General features: G+C 40.2%; 1 protein-coding gene across 2 annotated transcripts in view; it reads right to left on the bottom strand.

The window, feature by feature from the left end:
- NUP93 (nucleoporin 93) overlaps positions 1-13,010 on the bottom strand; it is a 92,520-nt gene that overhangs the window by 76,429 nt on the left and 3,081 nt on the right. For both annotated transcript variants that reach the window (XM_074913278.1, XM_074913279.1), the window contains exons 2-3: positions 9,581-9,794; positions 8,916-9,033 (exon numbers count right to left, since the gene is read on the bottom strand). In XM_074913278.1, the coding sequence (XP_074769379.1) occupies positions 8,916-9,033; positions 9,581-9,759 (297 nt within the window). In that variant the 5' untranslated portion in view covers positions 9,760-9,794. The remainder of the gene's footprint in view (positions 1-8,915; positions 9,034-9,580; positions 9,795-13,010) is intronic.

The following is a 13,010-nucleotide window of genomic DNA, read 5'->3' on the forward strand; positions in this document are numbered from 1 at the left end:
GTTTAATTGAATTAACATGATAGTGTGAATTGTGACAGGAAGAAAGGGGGGGGAACAACAAGAGAAGAAGCATCTGCACTTCAAAAGGTGTGAAGAGTTGCAGATGCCCAATTAAGCAAACAAGAGAGTGTTCACGACCATAAATCTCCTTATTCAAAGAGACTGCTGGGCCTAGGCTGATAAGGACGCTGCAGACTTAGTGGATCATCACATTCCAGGCGAAAGGTGAAAAGTACACTGTGAGGAGGACCTACGGCCTTCATCCCAAACGACCACCACCCATAATTTGGAGACCCTTACCCGTATTTTTAACAGCTTCTGCGCAAGCGTGAAAGACTGATAAGCTAATTACCATACGAAGCGGGAATAGGCGGGTCCAAGTAATGTATATGCATAAGTGTATAATGACTATGTAACACTTCATAGTATAAGATTGAAACAAAATGCCCGGGGGGTGCGGGCCGTTATTGGAGCAGGAGACTCCCCGGCCGCCCAGCGCTGTTTTGCTTGTTGCCGCTTGCTAAATAAAACTCTGACTCAGCCAAATTTAAGAAGTCAGTTTATAACAATAAGGAGGAAAGAAGGGGAGGGAGGGAATGAAGTCAAGTATTACAACTCAAAATCTGGTCTTTGTTTTAACATATTTATCATAGATACTTCAAAGATGGTTATTAAAAGTCTACAGTCGTACCTATTTGAGATGCAAAGAACATATCTGGATTAAGCAGACAGGAAATATAAAATGTGCCAGGACATAGCAGAATTTAAATAGATCAATAAACACAGCTACTAGAACAAGAGTTCTCAATTTTTCCATCTCATGACCTTGCATTAGCATAAAGTTTTTCATACTCTCTTGTTTACCCATGATGAAAGAAAAAGGCAGATGATGTCTCTTCTCTCCCTATTCCTAGCCCCTTAGGGTTAGTAATCCATGATCAGAAAGAACCACGATGAACTGGAAGATCAGCACATAATTACACCAGTTAGCATACAACCAGGCAAACAAAAGAAATCTGAAGTAATTCAGTATCACTACATTTACTGAGTAATTGTAATCTGGCCAACTAACAAAACACCAGTGTTCTACATTAAATGTGCCATGGTTTGAGTTTTTAGGGGGTGCAGTATTTGTTTTTAGGGCCAGGGTAATTTAAAACTCCACTGCTAAACCATGCTATTAAACCAGTACCGAAAACTAGAGAAAACTGCTGCTTAGATATAAGCTAAACACATGAAGGAAAAAGTGACAAGCAAGGAAATAACACCCAGAACCCCCAAACACATTCCCAATGTTCTAAGCTGCTTTTTTCTCTTTGTATACAGTGCCAAAAGAAGGGTTGGGGTTTTTTTGGGGGTGGGGGGGTGGTTGTTGGGTTGGTTTTTTGTTTTTACTTATAAAACCGCAACAAAAAACAACAGAAGAACCCAAACAACCAAGCAGCACCCATGCTATCTATGAAATAGAGAAGCCTGCACTCAAACCATAGACACATCCCATCTACGCACACCCTGGCGTTTCCCTGGGCATTCTCTGCCCAGCACAGGCCTTGGGAAACTCGGGGCCACCCTGTTCATTTGGAGGGACCCTGGAAGACTCTTAGTGCCAGGAAGGCAGCAAACAGGCCACCAAGCTCCCAGCTGCCTCGCCAAGGTTGTGAGCTGCAGAAGCCCTTGCAAGTCTCATCACCCAGCAGAGAGCCACAGACAGGCTACAGCTTTTCTTTAGAGGTTTACGTAAAATGATTACACATTACCTAAAAAGAAGGGAGGCTTGCAAACACGTCAGAGACAAGATGAAGTTTCTGTAATTTATATTTCTAAGGCCTACATCCCTTAAATCTATCTGCTGCATGTCAAAATACTCGTTCATTCCACTTCACTGCTTTCTTCAATTCTGTTAAAAATGCCTCTGGCCACGTTTAATTACCAGGACACTTACATTCTTCATTTTCATGCCTAAATGTATACATTAAGGGTCAAATCCTGAATGAAATCAGTGACAATCTAGGCAAAGAAGATAGCAGGATTTGATACTGATATGCACTAGTAATGGGAGGAAAACAATTACTTCTGAGAACCTTTGTAGAGAGGTAGTTTTGGAGCTATTTTTAGAGCATAAGACAGCTTTTGAAGAATTCACAACTACGACTACAAATAATATTTTCCATTCCAACTGCAGCAACACAAAGGAACCAACGGCTAAGACTGACCCTAAAAAAACCCACCAAGGTAGAAGCTTGTCTTCTTGCATTCGCTATCCTGGCTCTGCAATGGTTAAAAGGTCCCCACAGCTGTGCTGGCATCATCGATTAGGGTGAACAAGGAAACAACAGAAAAATAAAGCCACCTTAATTTCAAGCTCCATTAGAACTGAAGGACTTGGGGAGGGAGAAATCAATGTTTGGCAAATGGGAAAGGACAAAATCTACAAAAGGAAAAATGCATTTTCAGGCTAAGCTAATGAAAACAATGGATGGTGAACAGCACTTGAGGTTGCCCCTTTAAGATTGTGTCAGCATTTCCATTTATAAACTCTGATTTTAGTTACACTCTAGTAGATTACCACAGGCTTTGGTATTATTCTAGCAGATACCACAAAGTACATCACAAATGGTAATATAAAATAACAGTAAGAGCTCACTGGTTGAATAACGCACCCTTTCGGTACCTAATGTCAGAGTAAGCATTTTTAAATTATTGAGTCATATACATATATACACACAAACAGAACATAATGTTGGGGTGAGCATCATGGGTCCCAGATTCTACAACACTAAAACAGAAGTCAAAAGCTGCCTTTGATGCAAAGCCTGTTTACATTACTCTGAAAAAAATTGGAAATATCCTATATACTTAATTTCGGTCTGCCTCAGTTGCTACTTGGACAGATTTCAGTCTAACCTTCTGCCCTCATTTAGATAAAAGCTCTTATTTCTGTATCTAGACCTCCAGAGAGCTACTCAGTCAATACTCTGAACATCCACATCCAGAAATCAAAACCAAACCCTGGTAAGCAACCTTTAATTTCAGATCTGCCTAGATCAAAAGGCTGAGGTGAAATGGTTGTACAAATGAGGTAACTCAACAACATTTTCCTTCAGTATAATGGAGCCAGGATTTCACCTCAAACTTTCTAAGCAGATAAGCAGTGTACACAAGGAGCGCTCATGTCCATTTCCAGCACTTATTTCACAGATCTGCACAGAGCTGAACAAAGCCTTAAAAGCAAAAGCAACACCACTTCTTAAAATTATCATGACTTCGGGCTTAGACATTTCAAAACAAGTATACAGAGGAGCTAAATCTAAGTATCAAGCCATCACATTCAAAACACAAAGCACACAGTAAAGCGTAACATACGCGGTAATCAGTCAAATCAGGTATGAATCAGGCCTAGATCCTGCAACTGACCCCTACCAGGTACCCCAAACAAGTCTACCAGAGCAGCACCAAACCTCTCTCCAACATCCATACATAAACCAAACAGCACACGTGCAAAGGCCAGGTCCTAGCTCCCATGTTATGACAGTGCAGCCTTCCCATACACTCCTAGTAATTCCTCCTCTCTCGCTGCCATTACCCAGAGGTCTGCTACAAGTGTTCACTAGAAGGGGACATCACAGTTTGCACCTGTGGAAGAGTGAAGAAATACCTTTTCTGAACAGAATATCAATATTATGTTTATACACATACACCTCATCTTTGGGATACCAGCTTGCATGGTCAACCCTTACCTGGGATTTTTAAAAGCCACAAAGAAACAAAAAACCCAACATGCATTTATGTGCTAAATATGGCATCAAGAACATCAAGAATCACTTGACTACCGTATTCGACTTTGAAAAGATTTTGCCAAAATAGGGCTTTTTGACAAATACAGAAAATCTTGATCTTTATAAATTCTTGACATAGGAATTATGAACTTGACTGGCTGCAAGAAGTGTTTGTTGTGTTCAGTGCAATTTAAAAACACAATCTTTGAAATGAGAAAGGAAAAACACAAATTCCTATAATTTAATGGCAAGCCTAGAATCTTTTTCATAATCTTCCCGGCCTACTGCTCCAGTGGGAGACATTTCCTGGACTCACAACCCTTTTATGTACAAGTAATCTACATTTTACAACTGATAAATAATTCAGATAATTAATTGAGCTGCAATTTGGTGCACTCCTTTTTAGTCAGCACTATGGAGTACCATTTAAAAGTGTTTCTGTACAGAAAGTCTCTCTTGGTTGTTAACCCAAGCTAAGGCTTCTATTAAGGTGAATTCCTAGATTCTTTTAACACTTTCTGAATGTCTCACATCAGTGTCCTGGGACTTCATGCCCTAGGATGCTCTCCTCTGATTTTTCTTGCTGTGTTTTACTCTCTATATAAGAGACAGGGTATTTCCTGGAATCTTCCTTCTGCTGTGCTGACTGCCACCATTTAAGAAATTATATCTAGCATATCTCTCTATGCTACCCACATATGGGCTGCTAGAATAGACCGCAATGAAGGAAGGAACAGAGACAGTAAGTAAATACTTCAGGTAAGAAGGCCAGAGAAGCTCAAGCAAAGCTCAAGCTCAGAGAAATCACTGGGTGCAAAGGAACAATGTGGGAGCACATGGCAGGAAGCCTAAGGAGTAATTTCATGCCAAAGCTTTGATAGAATTCAAAAGCAAGCAGAACCCTAAAATTCATACAATAAAGTTTTAATCATATTTGTGACCTTCACGTAAGCAGTCAAAGGCGAAGCATTACATCTATGCCTCCGTCACAGGTGCCCATATTCACCTCCAGAGGCATCAGCTTCTCCTGCGTTGTGGTGTATGTAGGTTGTACCAATGCAGAGTACCACCACAGCTTTACAGGGCGGAAGAGTGCACAGACTTGCAGTTTCAGGTGCTTACCTGGAAAAAGTTTCAGCCTCTCAATCAAATGATGCTATACAGTATTTATGAACTGACAACACTACCTGCTGAAACTGAAGCTTGAGGGGTACCACACACACAAGAATAACTAAAGTGTTAAAGAATCTACAAACAACAAGTATGTTTCAGACAGGATTTAAGGCTAAATAAATTTCCTACCACCTGCATAGGCTTGTGAGTATGTGTGTTAAGCATCAGGAAAAGATGGGACTGAGAAAGGACAGCTGAGCCTACAATACTGACAGTAAACTGTGAACCAAGTTAATTAAGTACTTGGGAAGAAGTTTTTGTTGGTTAAGAAAAAGAGTAGTGGTAATGCTAGAAAGTACAGGCTGCAAGCTTGATGCAGAACAGAACAGCCCTTCCCAACCCACAGAATTAAAGCCTACCAGTATGTCTGTGTAAATACTGAGCAACGGCAGACATACAGTGAAGTCCTGTAAAACAATAAATGAGATCCACACTGCCTTCCAGGATACAACAGAAGCATCTTATGGAGAGGGAATTCTACACAGTGTAAAGGGATAGCTGTATCTGGACAGAAATAAATACAAGCCTGAAGAAGCCTTACAAAACTAATTAGCTAGGAAGAATGAAAACAATTCCCAACAATCATCAGAAAGTATAAGAAAAAGTAACAAGCGAAAGAAGCTTTTGTAGCACATCTTTAAGGCATCAAATAATTAAGACCTACTTCGTTAACAGAGATAATCAGAAGACAACAGTGTATAACATGAAGGTCCTCTTGTATAACTAACAACAAAAACTTAATAAAAGCTACTCTGAAAGGCCACGATCTTGTTGATGACTGCATACCAGAACCTAGAGATGAGTGCAGTGACTTGTCCATACACTAGGAAAGTTACTTTCAGATAACAGACCATTGTCCATCAGCCAGACAGCTTGAGATTTGCCTGCAAATATCTTCAGACAGAGCAGAGGATGATGTTCTGCAAAACATAAAAATCCCTGCACCTGTTAACTGCAAAACAAATGGGGACAAAACATTTAAAACTGACATTTCACTCATGTGCCTGCAAGATGATCTGAAATGGAGCACCTTGCCATGCTTCCTACTGCAAACCAGTTTTAACTAATTTACTGTGAATGTTTTCTGCACATGGCCTGCAAAAAAATTTAAGATTCAAAGCACACATGTATTAGGCCTCAGACATAAGTAGTTAGATCTAAATTAAAGTGATCACTGATTAAATCACCAGTGTTAATCATGATTCAAAACAGCAAGCAGGGAACTTTGATTTAAATGATTGATTTCCATCCCATTTTTCATTTGTACTTTCTAGCTGTTTTCCTAAAGGACAGGCTGAATCTCACTGGCCGATTTGGCCATTTAAACACATTGATTTACAATTAACTACGGGTTTTATGCTAAATTTGAAGCTTTTCCCAAAAAAGAGGATACAATTATATTTATATATTCACAATATAAACTTATTTTAAAAGCACAGTATCTATTCAGAATCTTAAACATTTTTTATTAGGCTTGAAAACAATGAATGAGAAAGGTATTTACTAGATGAGGCTTACACAGGCTCTTACACATGTATTTTGCATCAAGCTCTACTAGGATGAACTAGAATCCTATGAGAAATAGGCCATATAAAAATGTTTAGTCAATCAAAATGCCTTATATAAAGTAAAAAGTATCCAGCTTCTATTTCAAAATGTTTGCATTTCAAATTGTCTCTATAAGACCAAAGAAATCATTAACTTCAGTAGCAAAAAAGACAGATTGAAAATGATGGACAGACACAGAGGTATTTCAGCACCTAAACATGCTAACAGACCAATAGTGAACAAACTCTGAAGAATGCCTTTGCAAGGTAAGTACCCATTTCCCACAGAAATCAACTGGAGTTAATCAATGGGTCTCAGATACCAAATTTGTTTAAGAACAGCTGAAAAAATCTCTTGATTTCAGGTGGTAAGAGTTAAAAAAATCTCCTCCCACATCCTTCAAGCTTTTCCAATTAAGAAATCTCATCTGTCACTTTTTAAACTCAAAAAAATAAAAATGCTTATTTTTATTTAAATAATTTTAATAGTTTACAGCAAGCTTAGTCCATAATGTCAACTGCAACGAATTCAAACTTAAACACCTTGTTTTTTAAAGAAATAAATGCATTCTGATGAAAAACATTCAAATATTGACACGAATCATAAACAAAATATACTGTAGATGAAACAATATACTGAGAAGACCACCAGAATATACCAGAATCAAATGGTAAGATCTTGAGATCTGGAATAATTAAGAAAGAAGAAAGCCTTCACATTTTGGTTAGGTAACCAGTAAAACCAAGTAAAATGTGAGTACTACACCATCCTATCCAATTTCTCACATGCCACAAATCTCAGATCCAGAGTCAAAAAGCTCCATTGCTTCTGGACTTGAGAACATACCATTAGTTTTAAAGAAGAAAGGAAAACCACCAGAAATCAAAGAATTAACAGCAGTAGTAAACCTAAAAAAAAAAGTAGAGTTCTTGGAAAAAAAAAATCTAGATAGAATGAGGTCAAGGAAGACATGTGGCAAGTTTAACATCACCAATTAGAAATACAACATCAGAAATGGGAACAAAGGAATAACACGACAAAAGACAGAAAGCAAACAATACCAATGGTTTAGAGCTCTCACTCTATGATTATGCAGTAGATAAAGTCTCCACATCTTTAGTGAAAAAGAGGGAAAAAAAATCACCTGGGGAAGGTAAGAGAAGATAGCCAAATACACTGGGAATTGCCAGAAGGTGAAGAGGTGCAAATGCACAAGAAATCGCATCTTTGAGAAACCTGTCAGATGCTCCGAGCAGTCAGCTCTCACACAGGCACAGCTGCCCCTCTGTATTCCCAGCCCAAGGACTGAAGGCAGCCCAGCACAGAGGACTACAGCCCACACTGAGAGGAGGAAACCTCTCGCCACAGGGCTGGGGCACCCACACAGCCTGTGGGCCTTAGAGAATAGGGGATTAAGTAAATCTGCCTGAAGACAGGAGACTACAGGGCACCTAACACTAGAATGAAACTAGACTAAGGGCCTGTCCACACAAAATGGACAAGCATCCAAAAGCTTAAACAAAACATACCATTAGATCAAATGGGGTAACTTCACACACCTCCCTTCCCCTTTGGAAGTAAAGTAGTTTAGGGCACACTATTTCTACAAAAAAGAAGAGCTTGCAAATCTTTTGACCCTCCTGACTTAGCCATCTGCCAGTAAAGAGAGAGACTATAAGCTTCAAAATGATAACCAGTAATTCAGACTGTTATCTTCGATGCAATCCACAACATCAATTCCATAACCAGCTCTTAACAGAGTAACAAATAACACAGATTTCTTCATCATGAAGATATTCTACAAGAGCAGGCAACTATCATAAAGCAAAAATAGATGGGTCACATTAATTTCTAAGACACCTGGGGAAATATGTACAGGAAAATTTAAAAGATTAAATCTGTTGTAAAAACATAAAATACAGCAGAGTCTACCATCAAGACAAGGCTATGATATTTGAGTTACAGTGAAGATAAAGCTACTCACCTCTTTTGCACATTGACTTAAATGCCCCCTATTCCAACACCTCAAAAAATGCAAGTGGTTCCACATGTGTTTTTCCAATCAGACATAAAGATCTCAAAACTATGAGGGAGAGGTATCCCTGTGCAATTTAGGCTTACAAAGCCAACAAAGACAGGTGCGCTAAGGCAGTAAGTACATACCTAGTTCCTCTTGACTTCAGCAAGAGTTTGGAACTTGAAGTACTTCTGCTGCTCTGGTACTTAATGCTACTTCTGATGGCTAACTCAAACATCTTTCATCACTGAAGGCATCATCTTTCCTCTGTACTTTCTCTAGCCAGTGAATCAAACACTGTGCAAGACTATTTCCACCGTGCCCTTTGAAGAACTTTGAACCACAAGGCAGGAAGGGCAGTTACAAGGGCAGTGTAACTGACATGTCAGAAGTGTTCCTACCTGGATGTCAGTGTCCTTCACAGGTTCAAGAGGCTCAAATGTAGTGGCTGCACTTAGACTCTCTAGACGCTGTGAAATGTGAGATATATCAAGCCCTCCAGACCCAAGAAGAACAGACCTATAAGGAAGAAATTGTAGAGGTATGAAATTAGTATTGAACAGACAGAACTCTAAACCCAAATTCATTGCCAATATTTAGGTCAGCAGTCACATACAGACAGTGCTCCGAGCTGTGTTATTAAAACTGCACAAAAACCAAGCTTTGAATGGCCCTATGTGTATATGTAACCACCTCAGCCTTGCTGAACTCTTTTGCTGTTCCACTGCAGTACTGCATAGCTGCCAAGTCCTTCCAGATAGAAAAATTCTATAGCGTGTTGGTAAATGTCTTCAGCAGCAGCCAGAACAAGGTACTGCACTTTCTGGCTTTAGTGCCTGAAATCAGGAATGGTAGCTCCTCAGATAAATCTTTCAATTGCTACTTTTTTTTATAAGTAGGAGAAAGAGGGGGGGGGGGGGGGGGGAAACACACCCCCAGCTTTGCAATCATTCTGTTCTCTGGGGGCATGTCCTCCTGGCAAGACTCGCCACACATTATTAGAAACCAGACCCATAAACAGCTTCTACCCTCTGCACAGTTTCCAGGGCCGGTGCTCCGTACTTACGCCTTAACCTCTGCAGTCTCCTGGGAAGTGCGGGTCAGTGTGCGGGAACGCAGGCGCTCCCCAGCCTGCTGGATCTCCTGCAGGTTGCGCTCTACATGAGGGAGTTCGGAGATACCTTCTGTCTCCACTGCAAGTTGTTCTGCCTGCTGGAGAAGCTCTCCAAAGCCTTCAGTATCCATCTCAGTTGCAGGTTTCACTCAAGACACAAAGAAACCTTCAGAAAAAGAGAGAAAAATTCTTGGTCAGCTATAAACAGTTTCAATACCTACACGGACAGAGGCAGACCGGCAAGAGCAGGTCTTCCAGAACAGGATACTCCCCTGCCCATCCTCCCCAAGCACAAAATATCAAGGAAATACTTTCAAGTGGTCTCAGAGAGCTTTGTCTTGCAGGCCTATGTTCTTAAGGCAATTCTATGGACCTGTCAGAAGATGCAGATGGCATACGACAGTTCATATATTGCCTTGATACAAAGGTGAGCGAAAGCAGGGAAGTTCCTGTGAAGAATTTGGTGTTGACTTAGCTATAAACTACTTGTATTCACATATATCTAAGTAGTTTGGGTAGTTGGACTCGATGATCCTTATGGGTCCCTTCCAACTTAAGGTATTCTACGATTCTATATTTTTATATATTCTAAGTGGAGATACATGCATAGGTATATTTATATATATGAGGGCTGAAAACACACATAAACATGGTGTTAAATTAACAGCAAGAGACGAGCATATATGTGTACATAGACAGCCATAACTAGCCATCTATTAAAAATGTGTCAAGCCATACATCAGTAAACCACCAAAGTCAAAAGAAGTGAGTACATGTGGTTCCAATGTAAAAGATACATGTAACTTTGATGAATGCAGAATGTTTCACCAGTGTTTGTGAGAATTGCTTGCAGAGACCAAATGAGAGTTAAAGAAACTACACAGCGTAAGGCAAGGGCTGTAACAGATGAGGTCGTTAGCGCATCATACAATTCCACATTTAGAATGGAGCCTGTTATTTGTACAGAATGGACAAAAATGGACGTGCTTGGGATCAGCCTGGAAAAACAACATGTAGCTGCAATAGTGTCGACAATAATTAAATACGAAACCCAGACCCTCAACCTTACACACCAAATCCATGATTTGCAGCTAAATCAGCTACATACTATGAGCACCTCGCATCTTTGTAAAGCCACAGAAGATCTTAGAACTCTAGTCTTGCTGAATGGTGCTGCAGACATGGGAATCTCCAGTACAATCTCTCTCTCATAACATTTACACCCTAACCCAAAGTGTCTAGCATCAAATAAGACAAACCAGATCACAAGCATTAATTCCAGCTCAAAAGTAAAATCAATGGAGACTATCTGGTTCAAGAGAGCCCACCAAGAAGAAAACAGGGCATTTTCACAGACCAAAAATAGCCTGCAGTTCAAGCATTTCTTGGCACCCCTCAACCACAGCAAAGCAATTTAATACTATAATTTTAATATTCCTCACGTTCTCAGTCTCACCACCATTCCCAATCACAACTAGCAGTGCAATAGCACTGCTTGTGTCTGTCTGGACAAGTGATTTAAAAGCACTGCATGATGATTCATTCAGACATATGCAATTAGAGAAACTGATCCCTACTGCCTGGGTGCCAGGACAAACTCTAACAGCCGGCATCCAGGAATGGAGAATTTCACAAGCACTCCCCACCCACTTCTGGATAGCTGGGAGCTACTGGGGGAGGCAGCATATTTGCACTGACTTGTTAATCAGGTGAGATAGCAGGGACTAGATTTGTTTGAACAGATTCACATGTCACTGAGATGGGGGGGAATGAGGAGGGGAGGTGGTGGAAATAAGCAGTTTCATGCCCTGCAATGCAGTACAGAACATCTTTCCAGTGTGTACTTGCAGTAACTCCGGTGCACCCCTGCCAGAAGCAGTCTCTGTTGGCAGACACCGACCAGAACAGCCATACTCCCGTACAGTTAAGAACGGATCAGATCCTCTGGGAGTAGCAACTGCAAGAACAGCACAGAATTCAGCTTGATTTGATCCGATCTGGTCCACTTCCTCTTTTCATTACCAACAAGATTAAAAGCCAAGAGCATAAGAAGGCGCTAACTTCTCAGAGCACTGAAACCAAAAGCATGGAGAATCAGTGCACTATAAAACTGCTCCCAAACCTGCACTTCTCAGCCGCTGTCTCCACATCAATACCATATAAGGTCTGTCCCATAAATTTGCCAAGGTAGGACAATTGCAACAACTCCGAGACTGAATTAAATTCAGCAAATACAGAATAAACTAGTTATTTTGGAACAAGTTAAACTACCTGTGATTATAACCAAGCACTGGAAATGACAGCTCAAAACTTATCTAAAGAGCCAGCACTAAACTGCTTTTTCTAAGCAACAGAATTCAAATATTTAGACTAACAACACGAACAACTTTGTCTCCACCCTGACAGAATTTACTGCATTCAAGAGACTGCAGTCTGACTCTTAATGCTGCTGTGCAAGATGGAAACTGCTACCACAGTAACGAGCAGACCGATGGCAGATTTTCATGTCTGGCTGGGGAAAGAGCAACAACTGACACCTAAGGAAAAGAAAATACATCAGAAATTAAACTAACTTATTTGAAATCAGATCGACCTTGGGCTAAAAGCCAGAACTGAAAAGGCTCTTCTGTAAAACAACTTTGATGACTTATCAATAGGAGCTGCTGCATTAGACTACTATTCCATTAAACACCAGTTTAATGTTTCCCCAACATTTAAAACCACAAATAAACACTATATATTGTACGAGTTGACTGGATTTAAGCCAAAAAGAAACTAGAAAAGATGATGACAGGTTTCTAAATTCTATTCAGGTTATAAATGATGACCTAAGAAACCCTAAAAGCTCCTCAAGAGAAGTACAATGCTATCTAATGAAGAACACTGTAGCTATTATATTCCAAATATGGCCACGATGAACATTTTACTGTACTAGCTTCAGAAAGATGCAAAGCTGAAATACTCCAATGCCCATGCAAGCGTCTGTTTTATTTCCCATATTAAGAGGTTTTGTGTCTAATTAATTAAATTTGAGAACCAGACTAAAAAATTCAGATTTTTCCAGTGCTTTGAAAAAAACAGAAAGGAGGAAGACTACACATGGGAGAAGGAAAGCCTCACCCACTACATTCAAAATAGCAGATGGATCAATACAGTTCCGCAAGTTACAAAGAGATTCCTCAAAATAGGCATTGAAGAGGAAGAAATCCATCGTCACCCTCTCACAGAGGCTCCCACTCCAGAGCGCTCAAAAAACCAAGCCTGACAAGCTTCTTTTGGAAGGAAGACACAAGGGCACACTAGTAAGAGAAAGTGGCCAATTCTTCACTTGCTGCAGCCAACCTCTGAGGCAAAAGTGCTTTTTCCAAGCTCAGGCTGCTAC

This window comes from Athene noctua, chromosome 9 (genome assembly GCF_965140245.1).
Source record: "Athene noctua chromosome 9, bAthNoc1.hap1.1, whole genome shotgun sequence".
Taxonomy (NCBI): domain Eukaryota; kingdom Metazoa; phylum Chordata; class Aves; order Strigiformes; family Strigidae; genus Athene; species Athene noctua.